This window comes from Oryza sativa, chromosome 6 (assembly GCF_034140825.1).
Source record: "Oryza sativa Japonica Group chromosome 6, ASM3414082v1".
Lineage (NCBI taxonomy): Eukaryota > Viridiplantae > Streptophyta > Magnoliopsida > Poales > Poaceae > Oryza > Oryza sativa.
The window spans coordinates 3,809,655-3,831,598 of NC_089040.1; the positions used below are offsets into that span (position 1 = coordinate 3,809,655).

The 21,944-nt window shown below is 45.3% G+C and overlaps 4 protein-coding genes and 1 long non-coding RNA gene across 5 annotated transcripts; 2 read left to right on the forward strand and 3 right to left on the reverse strand.

Moving 5' to 3' along the window:
- The first annotated feature begins 3,227 nt into the window (after nucleotides 1-3,227).
- Nucleotides 3,228-4,517, forward strand: LOC4340272 (probable calcium-binding protein CML30). Its single transcript, NM_001421357.1, has one exon. The coding sequence runs from the start codon at nucleotides 3,265-3,267 to the stop codon at nucleotides 3,973-3,975; it is 711 nt and encodes a 236-aa protein (NP_001408286.1). The 5' UTR covers nucleotides 3,228-3,264; the 3' UTR covers nucleotides 3,976-4,517.
- A 1,954-nt stretch (nucleotides 4,518-6,471) lies between these two features.
- Nucleotides 6,472-7,820, reverse strand: LOC136356963 (uncharacterized). The gene is made up of 2 exons (XR_010742069.1): nucleotides 7,085-7,820; nucleotides 6,472-7,008 (listed from the first exon to the last, which is right to left on the reverse strand). It is a non-coding gene; the product is annotated as an uncharacterized lncRNA (long non-coding RNA).
- An 823-nt stretch (nucleotides 7,821-8,643) lies between these two features.
- On the reverse strand, nucleotides 8,644-9,501 carry LOC107281237 (ubiquinol oxidase 1c, mitochondrial-like). The gene is made up of 3 exons (XM_026026217.2): nucleotides 9,473-9,501; nucleotides 8,931-9,330; nucleotides 8,644-8,839 (listed from the first exon to the last, which is right to left on the reverse strand). The coding sequence occupies exons 1-3, from the start codon at nucleotides 9,499-9,501 to the stop codon at nucleotides 8,780-8,782; spliced, it is 489 nt and encodes a 162-aa protein (XP_025882002.1). The 3' UTR covers nucleotides 8,644-8,779.
- A 653-nt stretch (nucleotides 9,502-10,154) lies between these two features.
- On the forward strand, nucleotides 10,155-10,768 carry LOC4340273 (small ribosomal subunit protein eS30z/eS30y/eS30x). Its single transcript, XM_015788955.3, has 2 exons — nucleotides 10,155-10,292; nucleotides 10,367-10,768. The coding sequence occupies exons 1-2, from the start codon at nucleotides 10,289-10,291 to the stop codon at nucleotides 10,549-10,551; spliced, it is 189 nt and encodes a 62-aa protein (XP_015644441.1). The 5' UTR covers nucleotides 10,155-10,288; the 3' UTR covers nucleotides 10,552-10,768.
- Nucleotides 10,769-12,435: 1,667 nt separating this feature from the next.
- On the reverse strand, nucleotides 12,436-20,764 carry LOC112939312 (probable inactive receptor kinase RLK902). Its single transcript, XM_026026218.2, has 3 exons — nucleotides 20,708-20,764; nucleotides 14,338-15,104; nucleotides 12,436-13,833 (listed from the first exon to the last, which is right to left on the reverse strand). Exons 1-3 carry the CDS (start codon nucleotides 20,762-20,764, stop codon nucleotides 13,728-13,730), a joined length of 930 nt encoding a protein of 309 aa, XP_025882003.1. The 3' UTR covers nucleotides 12,436-13,727.
- Nucleotides 20,765-21,944: the final 1,180 nt, after the last annotated feature.

Consider the following 21,944-nt stretch of genomic DNA (forward strand, 5'->3'; position numbering starts at 1 on the left):
CTTTGGGTTGTCTTTTATTACCGATATTTTGTTTTGGATTAACTTTTAACAAACGTATTTATTTTGGATTGGATAATTTTACCTTTACTTTACTTTAGACTACCTGACTCTCTTATCAAGCATATGAACAATTTCGAGTACGACGACTTTTGCTTGTCAATGAACCTTACATAGACTAAAAATAGTTAAATTATACGTAGACTATTGCTTTGATATGACAAGTAGATACAAATGGATAAAAATAGTTTAGGGTGGTCTAAAATGCCACAAAGTTAAATTTACTTAGTTCAAAATAAAAATATTTCTTAAAGTGTGGTCTAAACCAAAACAGTAATGAAAGTGACCCAAAATGAAATTTACTTGTGAAGATTTAATTTTTCATGCCAAATCTTGTGAATTTGTGGGTTGCCTAGAGTGACAACGGCAAAACTAGAAAAATACTACTATCAACAAGGTCCATGTGTGTTTCTCAGAAAAAAAAAGGTCCATGTGTCACGTTTAACGGCACAAATCACACGTATCACACCACACCGTGGGAGGTACGCACGCACTCCACGGGGTGCCGAAGCCAAATACTAGTACACTCCGTACGACACAACTAGAGTCCAGAGATGCAAACAAGCTCACCCGCCAACCCGTTTATATGCCAAATAGTAACTGGCAATGTCGTGGTCCGGTTTATTTTTATCTAAGGATGTGGACCAACCCATAAATCTATTTATATGTTAAATTAATAATTGATTCGTGGATTACTCACTAATTTTATCTATAAGTGGGTTCGTGGGTCGACCCACTCGTTATCCTGGGTGCAACCTTAGAAAATCTTAGGGCTTGTTTAGTTGGGGAAATTTTTTTTGGTTTGGTTGTCACATCGGATATACGTGCATACATTTAAATTATTAAATACAATCTAATAACAAAACAAATTATAGATTCCGCCAGGAATCTGCGAGATGATTTTATTAAGCCTAATTAATCCATTATTAGCAAATATTTAATGTAACACCACATTGTCAAATCATGACGCAATTATGCTTAAAATATTTGTCTCGTAATTTACACGTAAACTATGTAATTGATTTTTTTTATATTTAATACTCTATGTATGTGTCAAATATACGATGTGATGGATAAAAAGTTTTTGTTTAGAAACTATAAACAAGGCCTTACTAGTCTCTCCGTCCACTCCACTGACCGTCCAAAAGCTAGTGAAAAGCAAGCCCAAGTACTACACCAACATAACCGCTGATGCGCCTACCTGCCGTTACAAAGCTACCCCTCCGTACCACGCGATTGCCTCACCTCGGCGCGGCGACATCGCCGTTCGCACGGTACAGACACTACAGAGAGGCTAGCAGGTGAGACTTTCAGAGAGAGACGATGGAGACGTGGACGGAGGAGGTGGTGGTGGCCGTGGTGTATGAGATCCGCGGGGAGACAATGCCGTTGGACTCAGAGAGGCCGACACCGGCCAAGGCCCGCGCGCCTCTCGTGAGAAAAAAAAAAAAGAAAAACGGCTCCTCCTCCTCCTCCTCGTGCGAGCGTGCGGCGAATTATGTGCGGATGATGCGCTGCACGGCGCGGCGCGGCGCACGCACCGTCCTCCGGCTCCGGGGTGGATGGATGGATGGGATTTATGGTGCCTCTGCCTTACGGCTTCACGCGGCATTCGGTTCGCGACGCGCTTCCGGCCTTCCCTTTTAAAAATGTTTCCCTTCCTTGTGCCAACTGCTGATAGGTCCGTGGAGTGGTTTGGAATTCTGTCCGTGCCCTTGGTTCAGAGGGGGGCTCCTTTGCAAATCTGATGGTAGTAGTAGTGTAGTACTCCATTTTCTCTACACAGTACAGTACTATGTAAGTACATCAGTACATTTTTTAGATAATAGTACATCAGTACATGTCCTGTTTATTCCTTTTATTATCAGAAAGGAAAATGTTAAATGTACGTGATAATTTCCTGACAAAAGAAACTAGTAATAAATAAACTCGTAGTTATATGAAGATTAAATATGTTTCATACCATCCTATGATTTGCAATATGTTTCATAAAATCAAAGTTTCGGAATGTTTCATAAAACACCGGATACAAGCTAGCCACCTTTTTTTTATTATTACATATCTAATTAAAAATTAAAATTTAAAATTGGTCGGTAACCTCAACCAATAGTACTAGCCACTTTTGGATACAACATCATTCCATATTATAAATCGATTTGACTTTTTTATTAATCAACCTTCTCTAGCTTTGTATAAGTTTATAAACAAATATAGCAATATTATCAACATAAAACAAATAAACTATTAAAATATATTCAATGTTACATACTTACATTTAACAAAACTAATTTAATATTATAAATATTGCTATATTTTTCTATAAATTTTGTTAAAGTTTCAAGCAATTTGACTTTAAAAAGTGTAAGCTATTTATAGAATTAAATTTAAAAATATATTGTTTATTCAATTTATTTTCAAGAATATTCAGGATATAAATTTTATTGCAGAAATATACCATCGATCTTGCACAACCGTTGAGCGAAAATAACGCAAGGGTGAGCGATATCGTGCGGAGAAAGCGCGAGACGGCGCAGTCTTGCGCAGCGACGGTGCGAGAGCGCAGGATGGACGAGCGGTCTCGCTCAAGCAGAGAGCGACACCGTCCTAAACTGCATTTGGTTAGTGACTAATGACCTAATTAATTATTTAACTAATAATAATTAGTGATTAAATAATAATTAATTAATCACTAATTATGGTAATTAATCACTAATTAACTATTTTGAAATCCGGTATCGCTGATTGGTTAAGCGAGACCGCTCTTCCATTTCATGAGACCGCGCGGTCTCGCGCTTTCCCTGCGCGAGACCGCCCGCGACGTCACGCCCATGTCACTTTCGTGCAATGGTTGTGCGAGATCGACGGTATATTTTTGTAAAAGTTTTGAATCCCGGATATTTCTATAAATAAAATAAATGAACATTATATTTTCAAATTTAATTCGCTGCTTATAATACGAAGCGAAGGGAGTACTATTCTCCCAAGTTCTTAAACTGTAATATTAGCATCACACAAGGACGCAAGTGAAAATTACCCATCGATCTACTACCACCACCAGGTCGCACGATCGGCAACTGACGACTGCGACTGCCTCCTCTTCTTCTTCTTCGCCAGCACCATCGCTTCCAACCTCCGCATATATTAACCTCCCTGTCTCCTCCACTTCTCCCATTCACATTCACTCGCTGCCAACCCCAACCACCACCCATGGCGCCTCTCCTCCTCCTCTTCCTCCTCGGCGGCCTCTGCGCCCTCTTCTCCCTCGCCTCCTCCTCGCCAGCGACCAAGAAGTGCGGCGATGCCAAGAAGCGGAGAGAGGAGGAGGGGGAGGAGGTGGTGGTGGTGGCCAAGAAGAGGCCGGAGGAGGAGCCGCGGCGGCCTGACCCGGACGCCGACCTCGGGATCGTGTTCTCCACGTTCGACCACGACGGCGACGGCTTCATCACGGCGGCGGAGCTGGAGGAGTCCCTGAAGCGCCTCGGCATCGCCGTGTCGTCCGCCGCCGAGGCCGCCGCCCTGGTGGCCCGCGTCGACGCCAACAGCGACGGGCTCATCGATATCCACGAGTTCCGCGAGCTCTACGACTCCATCCCCAAGCGGCGCAAGAGCCACCAGCAGCACCCGCTCCCCTCCACCGCCGCCGCCGACGAGGAAGCCGCCGCCGCTGACGAGGAGTATGAAGCAGAGGAGGAGGAGAGGGACCTGAGGGAGGCGTTCGACGTGTTCGACGGCAACAAGGACGGCCTCATCTCCGCCGAGGAGCTCGGCACCGTGCTCGAGTCCCTCGGCCTCCGCCAGCACGGCGGCCGCCCCGCCGTCGCCGAGTGCCGCGACATGATCCGCCTCGTCGACAGCGACGGCGACGGCATGGTCAGCTTCGAGGAGTTCAAGCGCATGATGACCGTCGTCAAGGCCTAGCACCAAGGCGGGCAATCTCCAACTTCTATCAAATTCAAATTCAAAAACCAAAATTCGGAGCGGATTCGCAAAGGCAAGTAACCTCAATTTGTTCTTGGACACGACGAGGCTCGCAGATCGATCGGCGGGAGAGAGAAATCAAAGCAAAAAATCAATTGTTTGTGAGTGGAGTTGAAGACTAACCAGCTTCTTCTTCTCGCTCGCTTTGTGTTTCTTCCCACCTGTTCTTGATCACTTTCTTTGGTTTTTTTTCTCTCTTTTTTGCAGTCTAATTAACCTCGTAATTCAGTGCCTGTTTTGACTGACAAGTTTCAAATATATGCATGTAAATATTAGTTCCTGCTACCTACTGTCAGGTTATTAATTTGTCCAAAAGAAACAGTGGCTGAAATGGAAAGGTTTAATTGATATTATTAGCTGTTAATTCGGCCTCTGTATTATGCTTGAGCCTTACTGGTGTATGATTCCAATGGCATAGTTTCTGAAGGCAAATTATCATAATTTTTTTTAATAGTTGATCTGTAAAGTTGGCTTGTTCATGGAGAAAGCTACCAAGTTCTTGGCGGTATGAACAAGGTAGCTAAGTAAGATTATTCTGTTCTTCTGTGATCACAAGACTGAATCTTGTGGTCTTCTGCGGCATGGGTTCACATGTGCTCCTGTTCTGTTTTTTTACTTCGAAAATTCAAGGTAATTTTTTTTTCTTGGTGTTCAAATTTTGATGATTTTTCCTTGAAAAATTCAATGGTCAAATATTTGAGATGGTCATTCATGTATTACCTTTACGTGGTCAGGACCTCAAAGACCCTCAGACAAGAACTAATTTCCCAACGAGTAGTATTACTTGCAAAAAGGAGAATTTGACTTCTCCTTTGTCTTTTCTCTGTACAAAGCTTTGATCCATGAAAAAAAAAACATGTTTTTTCATGTTCTTCTCGTCTTGCAAAAACAAATTACTGAAGTCTATACAACCTAGTAGCACCGATACATGTCGTTTCTGTGAAATTTATGCAAAGTCGTTGTCTTCGATTTAAAGGCTATGAGCTCTATAGCCTTGTGCTTACGCTACCCTTGCAACGTAAACCTGGCAACCAAATTGCCAAGTGTCAGAAAGGCCTCACCACCAGTTTCGTCTCGTTCTGAACTTTGGCTGAGACTGCAAAGACCAGTTAAAAACTGTGACCAGGTTAATGAAATGACATTTCAACAATCAGCCACAAGCACTGTGAGATGTTTTACTAATATCTCTCAGATCTCTATCACGGTAATTAAGAAATTCCAAGCTTGGATCTGGGGCCTGCACAAGATGATGATGATAATTTAATTGTCAATTACTGAATCATGCAAGAAAGTGTCAAGGCCTGAGCTGAGCTGAGCCTGCAGCTAAGCAATTAGATTACTCTTTGCTGCCCATGTGGGGGATGCCAAATCTACACTAGTGACAGAGTGACAGTACAAGTGGATGCATAATGCTCTTCTTCTATTTGATTGCCCCTTCTGATGGTTACAGATAATTAGATAACAACTCTACAAGGTTGACATAATGGATTGGTGATGCGCTACAACAGTGTGGTTTAGGCTGGTTTTCAGCTGCAATTACGCGTGAACTCCACCTAATTTGCACTACTTTTAATTCAATCGATTCGATCCACTTGTGACGCTCGAACGGCTAGTAGTTAAAAGATAGGTAAACCAAACCATTCAGCCACTGCGTTGAGCTAATCTAATCAGACGGCTAATTAACCATTAACAACACGGATGCTTAAAAATCACAGTGAAACAATTTCATCGGCGTCAGCAATTAATGGAAAGAATCAGCAAGAACGGCAGCGACAGCGGCAGCAAGATTCGCTGCTATCGTGAGGGCACGCGAAGCGAAGCATGTGCTCTCCATCGGCATCAATGGCGGAGGACGCGAATGATGAAGACGAGATGCGGATTCTTGAAGGCGAGGGACAGGTGGAATATGGTTCGAACTTTTCGATCCCATCTTGGCTGCCGCACCGCGAGAAAAAAAAATCTTAATAAAAGAGAGAGAGGAAACAGATGGGGATATGGACGAATCGTCCCTGCCGACGCGCGGCGGCGCCGCCGCCTCTGGTCTGCCGCCGGCGGCCTTGCCCGGTGGCGGCGGTAAATTTTGCCAGAAATTCGCGCGAAAATTTAGAAATGTTCCGAAAATATAAGAATATTTAACTATTTATCACTTAGATGTGGTAATTAGCCATTGTTATCTGTCCTCGCATGCGGTAATTAACATATGAGACTCACATTTCATTGACGTATTAGTGCTAAATGGTTAAGGCTAAATTTAAGAGTGACGAATAGTAAAATGTCTAGGTTTCAAATTTTGTTTTCTTTTTTAGGTTTCAAAAAAATAGTTTAATGTCCCGAAAATATTGCCCCTTCGTTATCCCGAGTTCTCTTCCGAAACTTTGTTTGATTGGAATGGGCTGTTATTGTAAGCGGATCACGTACACAGTACACTCCAATTCAAGCCCTTGAATGGAAAACCCATTTACTGGATGGAAAAAGTACACCCAACGTCCCTCAACTTGTCATCAAAGATATAAAATCATCCTCAAACTAAAAAACAGAAGGTCCCTCAACGGTTTTGATCCCGATTTTGTCCTAAGTGGCTGCTGAGTCAGCATGGGACCTACGTGGGCCCCACATATCAGGGTAATCCACGTCATCACCCTCCCTTTTTCTTCTCTTCTCTCTTTCTGGGCGAGGCAAAGCGGCGCGCGGGTGCAGAGGGCCAGAGGCCAGCAGGCGAGGCGGGAGAGAGGACGGCGGCCGGCACCCGGCGGCAGCGGCGGCCGCAGCGGGAAACATGGCGACGCGGCAGCCCCGACGGCGATGTCATCGACTGCGTGCCGACGCACCTGCAGCCATCCGGTTCGGGATGAAGCAGCCACGCGCCGCCGGCATCGTCCGCCGCGACTCCGCCAACGACGGCCACGAGGTCAGTCAGTCAACTCGCCGGTCACCGGCAAGCTCACCGGCGGCAAGCTCGCTCTCCACATATATCTGCATCATCAATTCATCATTATTGGCATTGGCGAGTTGGCAACAATGGCGATGGCGAATTGGCAACGAACTGAACTAAGAGTGTAATTAATTAGCTGAGATTAATCACGAGCTGATGAAAACGATGATGCAGCATGCGAAGAGGCTGGAGGAGGCGGGGCTGATGCAGGAGCTCGCTAGTGGGATGCAGGAGCCCGGCATGGACGACGCCGCGGAGGCGGCCGGGAAGGAGAAGCAGCGCACGCCGTCGATGCGGCGGCGGAGGAGGAGGAGGACGCTGGCCACCGCGCCGCGGCAGGATCCGGCAGGGACGAGGGGGACGACAACGCCGACGAGAGGAGAGGATCTCGTCGGGAGGAGCGGGGCACGGGGCACACCGACGCCGACGACCACCATGCCCGCCACCTCCGCCTCCTCCCAACCGAGGCGGCGTCTTCGCCGACCTCCACGCCACCGCTGCCTCCTCCCAACCGAGGCCGTCGCGGCCTCCTCCCTCCTCCTCCTCCTCCTCCTCCTCCCCGCCTTCGCCTTCCGCCACCGCGGCCGCCCGCCGCCTCTCCCCGCTCGCGCGGTTCCTCCTCAACACGTTCCGCCGCCACCAACGCTGGGGCCCGCCCGTCGTCACGGACCTCTCCAAGCTCCGCCGCGTGGCTCCCGAGCTCGTCGCCGAGGTCCCCAGCGCTCGCCCGCCACCGCCGCCGCCGCTCGCGCTCCCGTTCTTCCTGTGGGCGGGGTGGCAGAAGGGCTTCCGCCACTACTTCCTGGCGTTCCATGTGCGCGCGAGAGAGAGAGAGGGGAAAGAGAGAGAAAGATGAGGGAGAGAAGAGGGGAAAGAGAGGGTGACGTGGACAAATGATATGTGGGGCCCACGTAGGTTTCATGCTGACTCAACCGCCACGTAGATAAAACCGGGGTCAAAACCACCAAAGGATTTCGGGTGACCGGTTTTGTATAGTTAAGGGACCCCATATCTGGTTTTACGGTTCGAGGACGTTTTTTAATCCCGACGACAAGTTGAGGGAACTTTGGTGTACTTTTTCCTTGGAAAAAGTCCACTTTGACTCCCTTAATTGTTTACCGAATCTAATTCGTGACCCTTAACTACAAAACCAGGCAGGATGACTCCCTCAATTACTAAAACCAGTACAAATTGAATCTCTCAGCGGTTTTAGAGGGCGGTTTTGCTGATGTGGCATGCTGACTTGGCCCATTATGCTGACGTGTCAACCCAGTCATGAGGCCCACATGCAATTGATTAGGGAAAAATATAAAAAAACGTAGGGCCAGCTTGTCAGGGCCCTCTTCTCCCTCTATCTTAAAAAAAAAACAGCAGAGCAATCGCCGCCGCCGGCGATGGCGATGGCGGTGGTGCGGGCGGCAGCGGTGGATGGCGATAGTGATGGTTGTCTGTGGCACCGCTTTGCCTCGTCGCCCTCCTCCTCATCCTTCGTGGCCGACTGCTGCGTCGCGCACGCCACCCTTGTGGAGCGCGGCACCACTCTCGCCGACCGCCTGGAGGTGGCGCGCTCGCTCCTCGGAGAGAACGGCTACACCATCACGCGCTGCAGATGCGGGCCCATGTGGCAAATCCTCCGGCGCAACCTTGTCGCCGAGACGCTGCACCCGTCGCGCGTCCGCCTGGCGGGGAGGCCGAGAGAGGATACAACAGATCAACAGCAACTCGTGTTTCCTGGTAACAACTGCAGAGCTGAGCAGGACACAAGCCGCCGCAAGATTTCATCAGTGATAATCTTCTTTTGAAAATTTATCATCAGTGATAATCGAGCGGGGCAGGCGTATCCTTGAGATCCATCCCCCGGAAATGGACATCCTGCATGCACATCACAAGTAAAAATAATTCAGTCATCACAAACCTACACAAAGCACACATCAAGCTTGGGAATTCACACGCACGCACGTACCGATGCGAAATGGTTGACGTCGCGGTGGTGCGCCTCGTCGGCGCGGACGATGACAACGTCCTTGAGCGTGGCGCCGGCGGGGAGCCGCCAGTAGTCAATGGCGATCGGCGGTGCGGGGACGTTCTCGATCTTGCCGGCCTCGATGTCCTTGAGGTACTCGGTGTAGGGGTGGATGGCCTCCTCCTCGAGGTAGCCGACGACGCGGTGCGCGAGCTTGGGGGAGAGGAGGTAGCCGAGGAAGTAGGCGTTGAAGAAGACGCGCTGGACGGCGAGCACGAGCGTGCGCTCGTACCACCTCGGCTTGACCGCCTCCATGAAGGTCATGAGGTGCATCCGCTCGTTCTCGGCCTCCTCCAGCAGCGCGTGTATCCAGCCGCCGCTGTGCTCGAAGCTGGTGGCGCTGGCTCAACCCTGGGCCTTCCTCTCCGACTGCCTCATCAACGCCACCACCGGTCACCCCTTTATCTTCGAGGGTGCCTTCTTCCTCTCCCTCGCCACCCGCATCAACTTCGGCACCCCCTCCCACCGACCCCGTCCGCTACCCCGACGACCGCGTCTGGGAGTCCGACATGGCGCGCAGCCCAACTTCCTCGTTGAGGTCGCGCCCGCTACCGCCCAGACCTGACCGAGGCTCGAGAGCGAAGCTCGGCGTCGCCCAGATGCGGAGCTCAGCGGCCGCCGCCCCCTGCCTGCCGTCGCCGGCGCTGCCCCTCGCTTGCCGTCACCGCTGGCGCCGGCCCCCGCTTGCTGAATTGGGAGGGAGAGAGAGATAAGGGGGGAGATTGGGGAGGATGAGGAAGGGATAGACTGACATGTGGCCCCACGAATTCTTCTTCTATGTGAATGACGAATGGGTCCCACGTGTATGTTTTTAGTTATAATGCCACCTAAGCGTCACGTCAACTGCAGACCAAGTCAACATTGCCATGTAGATGCCACGTCAGCGAAACAACTATTCAAAACCGCCAAGGGATTCAATTTGTACTGGTTTTAGTAATTGGGGGAGTCAGTCTACCCGGTTTTCTAGTTAAGGGTCACGAATTAGATTCGATTAACAATTAAGGGAGTCTAAGTGGACTTTTTCCTTTTTCCTTTACTGGATTAAAATGCGCGGCCCAGATTAGAGTACGGCCCAGTACATTGGGTCCACAAGAGTAACCTTGGGCCGAAACTACTGGGCCAAATTTGAAGCCTCAAGGCCCACGAAAATCCAACCCAATCCGCACCCAACCCCACGTCTATAAAAGCCCTTACCCTCGCCTAGGGTTTCCTCTCCCGTCTCCGCGCTCGCCGCCGCCGCCGCTCCTCCTCCGCGCCCTCGAAGCCGCCGCCGCCGCCGCAGCCTCGCCGCCGTCGACATGGGTAAGTGTCCTCTCGATCGCCTCTCTTTCTCTCCCTACCCCCTCGCGCCTTTTGCTGATGGGATTCGGCCGCAGGTAAGGTGCACGGATCGCTCGCTCGCGCCGGGAAGGTGCGCGGCCAGACGCCCAAGGTGGCGAAGCAGGACAAGAAGAAGAAGCCCCGCGGCCGCGCCCACAAGAGGATGCAGTACAACCGCCGCTTCGTCACCGCCGTCGTCGGATTCGGCAAGAAGCGCGGGCCCAACTCCTCCGAGAAGTAGACGCGCCGGGCCGCTCCGCCGGTGATGTCCCGTTTGTTCTTGGTAGTAGTTTCCTTTTAAGTGCTATATGCAAGAAAACAAGAAGGGGGAACCAATCTTTTGTAGCGTGTGAGCTCGATGCTCGTGTGATTTGGATCGAACTCAAAAGTGCTTAGTCTTATTATGCCGCATGTTAAGTTTGAGATATGATATGAGCTCGTGACTTAATTTTGCTTAATGTTTACCCTCTTTTATCTTCTATCAATTGTGACTAATTCAAATCTGTGCTTGTGTTCGTCCTTGCGTTGTGAATCGTGCCGTTTGTCAAGTACCAAGCTTTGTCACTAGGCTGCGGTTTCTAATGTAAATTACTTAGTAGACGGCTGTTACTTGAAGAAGTAACTTTCCTCACCTCTATCAGTAGTACTCTTCCCCTCTGCATAATGTATGCATGTTGTTTTGTAGTAATGTCCATATCACCTTGATAATTTTTGTTACATTGTGAAACGGAGGGAGTAGAAAATTTGCGTATCTGTGGGTCTTTGCTAAGGGTTACCTGTTAAATACGAAAAATCTTGTTAATGTGGCTGGATTGAGCTGAACTGTTGAAGCCTTGAACTTTGCCTGCTTCTTTCTTTTTTAAAGAACTTGGGATGTGAGAAAGATGCGTTCGTTCCTATTTGGCTGTGTGTTCTGTTAGTAAATGGCTGTCAGGCATTGTTATGTTTGATCTGTACTTAAATTTCATTGGCTATTTTAGGAATAATGTTGTGTGTTCTTGAATTCCTATGCTTTTAGTAAACACCAATTCGTATCAGTGATCACCACTCAGTTCACAGTGGTCAGTATTGGTGAGCAACAACTCTGATTTTGCAAATCGGTAGCCCCACCCTGCACATTTCTTGAAATCATCAAGTGAACGTGTGTTGGGTAATTGTTTCAGTGGTGGTTATAAAGTGCATATTGTTTGCAGTGCAATTGAGATATGCACATTAATACTGCAGAAGTTTTTTGGAACTCCGGAGTTAGTTCGTGTGATACCTGTTGAAAGTTGCACTCATATATTCTGAAGCTTGGCTCTGGAACTCGGCGTCTCTCCAGGCTGTCTGGAAGAGACCTTCTGTGTCACCGCCACAAAACCACTGCAAATGCTCTTTTTTGTTATCGATCCTACTCCTATCTTGTTGTGTGGCCTGTGCTAGTTGGATTGGATGTATACATGAACTAATCAGCAGCTATCTGATCTCTACTACATCCTCTTTCATATTATTATTAAGCCAATTTGTACAAAAGTGCTATTAAAATATATTTGATCTAACTTATTATAGAAGTTCGATATAGAATAAAGTCGAAACGACTTATAATATGAAATGAAAGAAATTATGTACGTAGGTGTGATTCAGGTTATTGCATAGGCTGCCAATTTGTATACTCAGGCACTTCAGCAACGCAGTATCAACATCAGGAATTCAGTATCAGGCGCTAATGCAGAGCATCTGCTATAAAGAAATCTTCTCATAGCACCAGAACAGATGACCATCGGAGATACTGCAGTTCTTGATTGTTCTCTTTTTTTTTTTTTTTGACGAGATTGACGCGAATCATGCGATCTGAATTTCCGCTTGCGCGCACGGTTGCAATTCAAGCCCATGCAGCATTGCAGATTTGCCTGTGCGACTATGGCTGTAGCTCCAACGATCTACTTATGGTTATGGCTGTGAGACTATGCATCGCCCAGGCAGTCAGGCTGCACCCTGCATCCAAAAGCAATGGATCCTGACACCAATGAATGTTCTTGTTTAGAGGTGTTTTTGTGTTACGGCTACCTTGATGTTGCCACGAAGAGAAGCGAAGGATTTTGAGAAAACTGGGGGTCGGAATTTTAAACTCCGACCCACACCTCCATGTAGACAAACAATGCTGTACATCTCAGTGAAGATTGGAACTATCTGAATTACATCTCAAAAAAAAGATTGGCATCATAGCTCAGGCAGGAATTCACAGCAGCTTCATTTCAAAATCTACTTAGGAGTTAGGATACAAGCATCTGTTCATTGCTACATGGCGTACTGCTCTGGGAGAATAAGCTGATTATCGAATGTTCATGGTCAAGCCTGTATATTCAGGTTAATCCTAGTTCTCTGCAGCAGCTAGCTAAAGCTTCCCTGACTGTATCCATGTCAGTATCATCGCAGTTCACTGAAGATTTCCAAATTTTACGCTCCTAAGAGCAAGTTTAATAGTATAGCCCACTACTAGCTCCAATTTATATATAGCTAATCTAATAGCCAATTCATATAATAGTTGCTTACTATACTATTAATATATGGTCTCATATGTCATACACACATTGCATCTTGGAGTCCGTGCTGCAGCTGGCTACAAATCTGTAGCCCGCTACTCTTCTCTCTTATCTTTTATCTCATTAAAATATGTTTGTAGCTGGCTAATAACTTGCTATTGTACCTGCTCTAAAAAGCATGTCATCAGCATCAAGTCGATCATCTGATCTGAAGAAAATTTCTCTGAACACATGAACTTATGACTACTGGAGAAAGCAGAAACTGATTAGATCTAAGACATAAACAATGGTAGAGAATTATTACATATTATCCCTCGGTTGTGCCGCAAGTTGATAGCTGATGATGTCAGATGTTCCGATGAGAAGCTCTGTATCATAATTGAATTTTCTCACAAATCAGGGTGATGGTACCCAAAACTAATGCATAAATCTTGGGTGAACATTTGAGGTGATTTTCGTTGCAGCTAACCTTCATGCTGCCAAGGAAAGAAGCTAGGATATTGAGAAAACAGGGGTTCGGAGAATCAAACTCCGAACCCCGCTCCAGGTAGAAAAGGCCATACCAGAGCAAGTGTGTTCTTGAGGCCCATCTATGATTTGCATTTTTCACAAATTTTTGTCTGGCAGATGAATGATCAAAAATACCTACAAGGCAATAATGAAAAATAAATGAAGAATCTGACTGTAAAGTGCATATTGTTTGCAGAAGTTATCGCAAGTTCCATCATCCCTGGAATGAAGAATCTGGCTGTAAATGAACTTCTGCAGGAAACTTTTTGTTCCAAGTTGCATCATCCCTGGAAGTGTTCGGCGCGTAACTGAACCATCCAACGTTCATTTTACATATTAGCCAGCATGTTGAACTCCACCCATTTTTGCTCGTTGAACTCCAGAGTTAGTTCATGTGGTGCCTGTTGAAAGCTGCAAGGCGATTCTGAAACTTGGCTCTGCAACTCTGCGTCTCTTCAGGCCTCATCCTGCAATTGCATTTTTCATGGCATCTGGAAGAGACCATCAGAACACAATTCGTCAGTCATCACCACCACCACAAAAACTCTGCTCTTTGTTATCACATCATCCGGCCTGTGCTGGTTGGATGCATAGATGAACTAATCAGCAGCTATCTCTACTAGGTAATTATGAAGTATGATTCTTGCAAGACAAAATTTGCCCCAGAACACGCAAAAAAAACATGTAATTAGCTGAGAGACACCGCGAAAATGTGACACGGCTCATGGAAAAAAAAAACATATAATTGACTGTAGAACACCGGTCGCATTATTTTATTATTTCTGGGTAAAAAAAGGTGAGATATTTATCTAAATGCTTGGATTGCCCTTTCTCTTTCCTTCTTTAAATACCGGTGGGTCCCACATGTCACGGACAGCCTATGTTTAATCTAATTTTTAATAGGTTTTTAACCTCCTGGGCCCATGAGTCATGGACTAATTTATTCGTAATTAGTAGAGAGATTACTATTTGCTAATCATAAGTGGGGTCCACACCTCTCTCTCCTATCCTCTTCTTCCTCACGTACGCCCTTGCTGCCCCCGGGCGACGGCGGCGAGGGGTTGGCGCACGGGGCGAGCGGGCCGCCGCAGAGCGCCGTGCCGAGGAAGGCGCTCGCCGGCATCCCGGTGAGCGACGCCGGCACGGCGCCACCGAGCTGGCCATTGTACGACACGTTGAACTGCGCGAGCTTCGGCAGCATCAGGTTACCGGGGAGCGTGCCATTGAAGCCGTTGCGGTCGAGGTTCAGCGTGGTCAGGCTCGCGAGCCGGCTGAACTCCGGCGAGACGCCGCCGTTGAGGCGGTTCCCGGAGAGGTCCACCTTCTCGAGCAGCGCCAGCGAGAAGAGCCCCTCCGGCAACCTGCCGGCGAGCCGGTTCCCGGAGAGGTTCAGCGACCGGAGCTGGACGCAGCCGCCGATGTCCGCGGGGACCCCGCCGGATATCGCGTTCGTCCGGAGCGACAGCGTCCGCAGCGCGGTGAGGTTGCCGACCGTGCCCACGGGCACCGCTCCTCTCAGGCTCTTCCCGGGGAGCCGGAGCTCGGTGACGCGGTCGCCGGCGGCGGAGCAGTGGAGCACCCGACGCCGTGCTACGCGCCGCCGCACGGCGTGGGCGCGGACGGGTCCCACGGCAGGTGCCGCCCCCCCACCGCGTCCCGCAGCGCCAGCAGCGCCGCGCGGTCGCCCGCCATGTCGGCCGCCGCCGCCACCGCGCCCGCGACGAGCACCACCACCACCAGCAGCAGAACGGCGCGGCGTCGCCTAACGACGCCATGGCAAGGCGAGAGCTCGCGAGGAAGGCGGAGGACGCTGTGCTGGGTAAAGGATTTATGGGCGGCGAGAGAGCTTAGGATTCTCCATTTGGAAGAGCTCGGGTTTTTGTCCATGCAGCTGGCATGCACGACGCACCACGGCGGCGGCGTGGTGCCTTCGCCGGAGTTCGCCGCCGCAGTTGAAGTTGGATGGGGATTTCAGGTACTGAGGCTAAGGGCATTTCCGTCCTTTTGAAATTTCTCTCTCCTCTTTTTCACCGAAAATAATAAAATATTACCTCGGGTGTCCTACAGCTAATTACACAAATTTTGTAGTATCCATTGAAAGTGTCGTGTTTTTTGGGTGTCTTCTAATTAATTACATGATTTTTAGATGTCCTGTGGTAAATTTTATCTTCTTGCAAAGACTACCAGTTTGTATACTCCTGAACATTCAGCTATGATGTATGGTTTGCAGAATGATTGATAGCAAGTTCTTAATTTTCTTCAGAGATGGATGCCATGAGAAGATGCGAGAGAATTGAGAGAACTGGGGCCGCAGTCGGAGTATTAAACTCTGACCCCTACCTCCAAGTAGAAAATGCCATACATGCAAAGCAAGTGTGTTCTTTGAGGCCCATCTATGATTTGCACAAGTATTTCTTGCGCAGATGAATGGCCTAAAAATAGCTTTTGAGACAGATTTTTTAAAACTTTTTTTAGAGGAGGATATTTTTTTTATCCGGTCTCTACATTCAACTGAATATATGCAACCTTAAAAATAGCTTTTGAGACAGATTTTTGTACCTTTTTTTTAACCTTTTTAGAGAAGGATATTTTTTATTCGGTCTCTACATCCAACCGAATATATGCAACCTTTTAAATCGGAAACTTAACTCCTCAAATAACCCAATCTGAAATTCACTCCTACGGAGATTTAAATTCAGGACCTTAAAATGCTACTCAAGTCACTGTGACCACTTAATTTATTTTTTTTACCTCTAGTTATGTATTACTGTAGAAAGGAGATTGAGAATCTGGCTGTTTACCAAGTGGTGATGGAATGGCTGTCTTTCCGGTCCAGATTCTAGAGGTAAAGCAGCATGCATAAAGTCAAATGAAAGATGGGCGTATGTCAGGGAATAATTCGCAGCGTCATATCATGCAATATCTAATCGTCGATTCGTAACATGAGTATGTATATTTTCTTTTGAGAGGATATTTGTGTATGTTGAAATGTTTTTGTTCCTTTGGTACTACAGTGTTTTTATGGTTCCAATCCCAGTTGCGGGAAAAAAAAGAGGTGTCGAACGACTGATTAACGTCTCTTAATTGGAACCCTGGAACTCCTTTTTCAGACGACAAAACTCTGAATTTCTGAATCCCTAAAACCCTATTATCTCTGAAACCCTGAAACATCTCTGAATATCTTTTTTTTTTTTTGGGGAACATCTCTGAATATTTGAATCCCTTTAGTTCATACTCTACCTGCTTACTGCCTTACTCGATCCAGACAGTTCATGATGTTTGCAGGGTTCCAGGCAGAGCTCGACCTCGTGTGTTGTCTCCCATTGCTTGGTTCGCTGCGGCTGCTACCCCCGCGCACAGTGCATGATGCTCCCTGTCCAAAGCTTTGCTTGATTGCTTATGAGCCGTACGCCCGTACCTAAAATCTAAATTTTAGAACTTGATTAAAAGTTAGTTATAAGAATTTTCAGAACAGATTAATTTTTTAACAGTATCTTTTAAATTGCTAGAAACATACATATAAAAGTCTACTTATAATTTTTTTTAGTTAATTTCATTTATTTTTCCACGGTTTTTATCAAGTACGGTGCAAACAATGAGTAGGTAGCCGGACTGGGATACATGTAAGTATTATATTAAGTTATAATCTGGACAAAACTATATACTAGATTCATCCTAGAATGGATCAAATCTTGTTCTAGATTATAATATTTTGAAATGGAGGAAGTATTTATTTTAGTAAAGTGCACAGGTTGTCTTTAAACTTATAGAGATATGTCATCTTGGTTCCTAAACTCTCAAAATATATATTCATTTTTTCTTTTTCTTTTTCTTTTTCTTCTTCTCCTTTTTTTTCTTTTCTTTCTCCTTTCTCTGTAACCTAAGCACCCCGTGCAACGGTGGCCTACAGTTGCATTGAGAGGAAGGAGAAGAAAGGGGAAAAGTGAAGGAAAAGAAAAGGAAAAAGGAAAAAAAGAAAAGAAAAATTTTTAAGTAGGTCCTATTTGTCAGTCAAGATTATGCCACATCATATCTATGTGGCATGTCATATCAACGCCATGTAGGATTTATTTTGGGCTAAACTTGAATTTACATGGCGAAGTTTTGTACTGCATAATAGGCTTTTCAGTGCCTTGGGCCGTGGCTCAGTTGGCCCGATGCCTGGGTCCACCTCGCAACGTTCAGGTTTCGCTTATGAGCGCCAAGAGACCGACCGCTGTCTAATTAGTTCCCCACTCATCCGTCATGGTCGCGCATAGCTGAGTCACCAAGGTTGCTTTGTCTTCGAATACCCTATCCTTCTAAACCGACCATGCCACAAGGATGACACCCGCACTGAACGTTTTTGCGGCCGATCTTCGCCACCTCCTTGCGAGTCGCATGTCACCAGAACACCAGATCGGCGGATGTCACCGAGCACGTCATTCCAAGACGGCTGCACACCCGATTCTTTGACCCTCTACGTAAAGTCATAATCTATCTATCTATCTTTCTATTATATTATTAAAACAGCTTTGAAATGAAACACCACGTTCGTTGTGGGGGCTAGAAATTCCCAGATTAATCGGAGAAAAAGAAAAAAAAGAAAAGGAGAGTCCAAGCAAAAATACAATATAAAAATAGCTGAAATTCGTAATTAAATATATGCAATATTGAAAGAAGTTTCCATATAAGAAACCAATACAAGATTAATTAAAATTCGAAATAAAAATAAAATAAAATCCAAAATTAAAAAAAAAAGAGTCCAAGTGGAAATACAATTTAAAAATACCTGAAATTCGAAATTAAAAATAAGCAATATTGAAAGAAGTTTCCTTATAAGAACCTAACACGAGATTAATCAAAATTCAAAATAAAAATAAAATAAAATCCAAAATTAGAAAATAAAAGGATAGTCAAAGTAGGAATACAATTTTAAAATAACTGAAATTCGGAATTAAAAATATGGAATATTAAAAGAAGAGTCCATATAACAACCTAATACGAGATTAATTAAAATTGGGAATAAAAATAAAAATAAAATATAAAATTAGCAAAAAAAAGAGAAGAGTTTAAGTAGGAATACAATTTAAAATTAGCTGAAATTCGGAATTAAAAATAAGCAATATTGAAAGAAGAATCCATATAAGAACCCAATATGAGATTAATTAAAATTCAGAAAACAAATAATATAATATCAAAAATTAGAAAAACTAAAAGAGAGTTCAAGTAGGAATACAATTTTTAAACAACTGAAATTGAAAATAAAAATAAAAAATATTAAAAGAACACAATATGATATTAATTAAAATTTGAAAAAAAAAATAAATTCTGAAATTAGAAAAATAAAAATAAGATTTCAATTAAGAATACAATTTATAAATAACTAAAACTTGTGATAAAAATAAAGACTATTGAAAGAAAAGACCATCTAAAACATATGACGAGATAAATTAAGTAGCATGCCTGTAAAGGAGTAGAGTGGTGGCGGTTGATATGACATATAAAAATTGTTAATAAAACACCAAATAGAATCCTAATGATGATTAAAAAGATGGACGACAACCAGGCTGCGAAGCAAACGAGCAAGGCGGTTGTCGGGACTTCTAGAAAGTAAAAAAAATAAACCCAATTGATAATCATATTCGACTTTTAAAATCTCAATGACAATAAAAAGGAGAAGCAGCGGGCGGGGTGTATAGGAGTATAGTTGCAGAGCCACCGACAGTTGACGGGACTTCTAGAAAATAAAATATGAATTACAATGATAGTTATGTTTGTTTTTAGAATCACAATGACAATAAAGAGTAGGCGGCGGACGGGCCGTAGAGGAGCATAGTGGCATCGTTTGACGAAACTTCTGAAATTATAAAAAAATAAAACCCAACAAGATAATAAACTATAAAAACTACAATGTCCAATTTTTAAAGGTTCGTAACTTCTAAAAAATAAAAAAACAATGATAATCATGCTCGATTTTAAAATCTCAATGACAATAAAGAAAGGAGGCAGCGGACGAGCCGTAGAGAAGTACAATGGTAAAACCGCTGAAGGTTTGGCGGGACTTCTAAAAAGTAAAAATGAACCCAACGATAATCATGTTCGATTTTTAAAATCTCAATGACAGTAAAGAGAAAAGACAATGAACATGCTATAGAGGAGCATAATGGCAATGCTTGACGGGACGTCTACAAATTATAAAAACGAAACCCAACGTTACAATAAACTCTAAAAACTTAAGTTCCAATTTTTAAAGGTTACAAGGAGAATGAATTGAAATAGTGGTAGATCGAGCAAGCAAATAAAGAAGAAGATGACATAAGGGGTAGCAACTGATGTGACTTTTAAAAACTATATAATTAGAAACACGGGATGATAAGGTTTGGTCTTTCAAATTCTTAAGACAATGAGATAGCTATTTAATAAATTTTTAGTAAAATCATACTAAAAATATATGATTTGCTTGGGTGCTAGCCGCGCAATTGCGCGGGCCACCCACCTAGTTTTTATAATAGTAGAGATATACACTCCTCTCATTATAAAATTTTTCTCTCATTATAAAAGTTCTCATACTATAAATTTAGACACACGTACCCGTCTAAGGGCCCCTTTGAATTAGCAAAGGAATTTTAGAGGATTCATTTTCATAAGGATTTTTTCCTATAGAGCCCTTTGATTCATAGGAAGAGGATAGGAAAACTTCCATAGGATTGCATTCCTATGATCAATTCCATAGGAAAATAAGCAAGAGGTTAGACCTCTTGTGAAACTTTCCTTTGTTGAGTGTATCCTATGGTGTAATCAAAGGACTCTTCTCTTCATTTCTTGTGTTTTCAATTCCTATAGAATTAGAAAAACATACAACTTTAATTCCTACGTTTTTTCTATTCGTTTTTCCTATTCCGCGTTTCAAATGGACCCTAGGTTTAGTCCAAGGCAAACTAAAGCAAGTGAATAATATGCCGCCGGTTGCCGAGTCACATCTCGGGCAGCTCTCAGTCTCAGCTTCGAAGATCGATGGCGCCCTCGCGGCCGCGCGCGAGCAGGATGTCTCCGCCTCGCTCGCCCTGCTCCCCACACGCCGCACGCGCGCACGGCCTCCCCCCCATGCCGCGCTGCCTCTGCATAATTCAGGTTGATCCGTCCAAATTCCAAGCACCCCACCACCCAGCCATTGCCTCTGCATTTCTGCTGATATGCATGAATCTGGTCAAAGCATGCAAGCTAATTAAGCAGAATTAATCAGCTTCAGCTAGCTAGTGATCGAAACACGCGTGCTTCACTCACTCACTGACACTCTTGACTGACAGCCAGTCTGACAGCAAGCAAGCTACTACCTCCATTTGCTTCCAAACAACGCCACACCGACCGATCACCGGTAAGTACCTGATCATCAAGAACGTAATTAGCCTTGGGATAATGGAAGAAGCTCGCGGAAGCCATGCGCGCGTGCAGGCGATGCAGCGCGCAGGGCGCCGTCTGATCCGGGAGCGCTCTGACGCCGGCCTGACACCGGACGCATGTCAGAGAAGCATCGAACCTGCAAATTTACCTGAATTCTCTATTACTAGTATCTCATCATAATATTACAGCATCGATCTGCGTAATTACCACTACTTAATTCACACTTTTACCAGAGCCCCAGTAGCACCTCAGATCCTGGGTTCAACTTCTCATGGGAACGAATTTTTCAGGATTTAACAGTTTTGTGCTTTCAGTGGTAGACGATATACTCATCGACAGCGAGGTGCCTGTGCTGACTTGATCAATCTCCAGGATGGATTTACCGGCCTAGTCTTCGAAGATGCTCATAGGGGTAGGGTTCGCGTGCATGCGTTCTTAGGGGTGAGTGTGCGTGCGTTGTGAGTGTCTGTGTTGTACTGTGTAATTTAAAAATAATAATAATTTACACTTTTACAGCATGCTAGTAGTTACTAAACGTACGTGGCCGTCGTCGACTGATCAACCGAGAAGGCTTCAGATCTCTGGATTCAGAAATTTCACAGCCATGCTTTGACTGCATGTCTGCATCCGGGTGTAGTTATCATCTGGGACAAGAGGAAATTCAGGTTCTTGCTCCATTTGAGACAGCATTGGACAGGCCGGTCGATCGTGTTGGGACAGCTAGCGATGATGTTGAATTTAGTAAAATTAAATTTGTTCAGAGAAGCTACTAGCATTGGTGTGTGTTTTGCCCCGAGATCTCCTCTACCTAGCTTCTCCTTTTGAGATTGCTTAACTGATTATAAATTTATAATTAACTAATTAATAACTACTGCTTGCTTGATGGCCCCAAGAAATAGAGAAGAGAAAGCATTGGCATTGGCAGGCAGGCCTCTGTTCACGCATGTCAGATCGGTTTGACCTTTGCGCGAGAACCTGGCGCATGCTTTCCCCCTTTTTCTACGCTTCAACATGGACCGGGTTGTTAATTCAGGTGTCAAGGACAGGTTTTCAACCATTTTTACTCTCTGGACAACCACTTTCAATCCCACCAAATTTTGATAAGGCAACAAATCGAACATATTCTTATCATTGTTACCTTATCAAGTGAGGTAATTACGGAAGTTTTTGCTCTTAAAAACTCTACTAAAATCATTTGGCAACAATATACACCAAACAC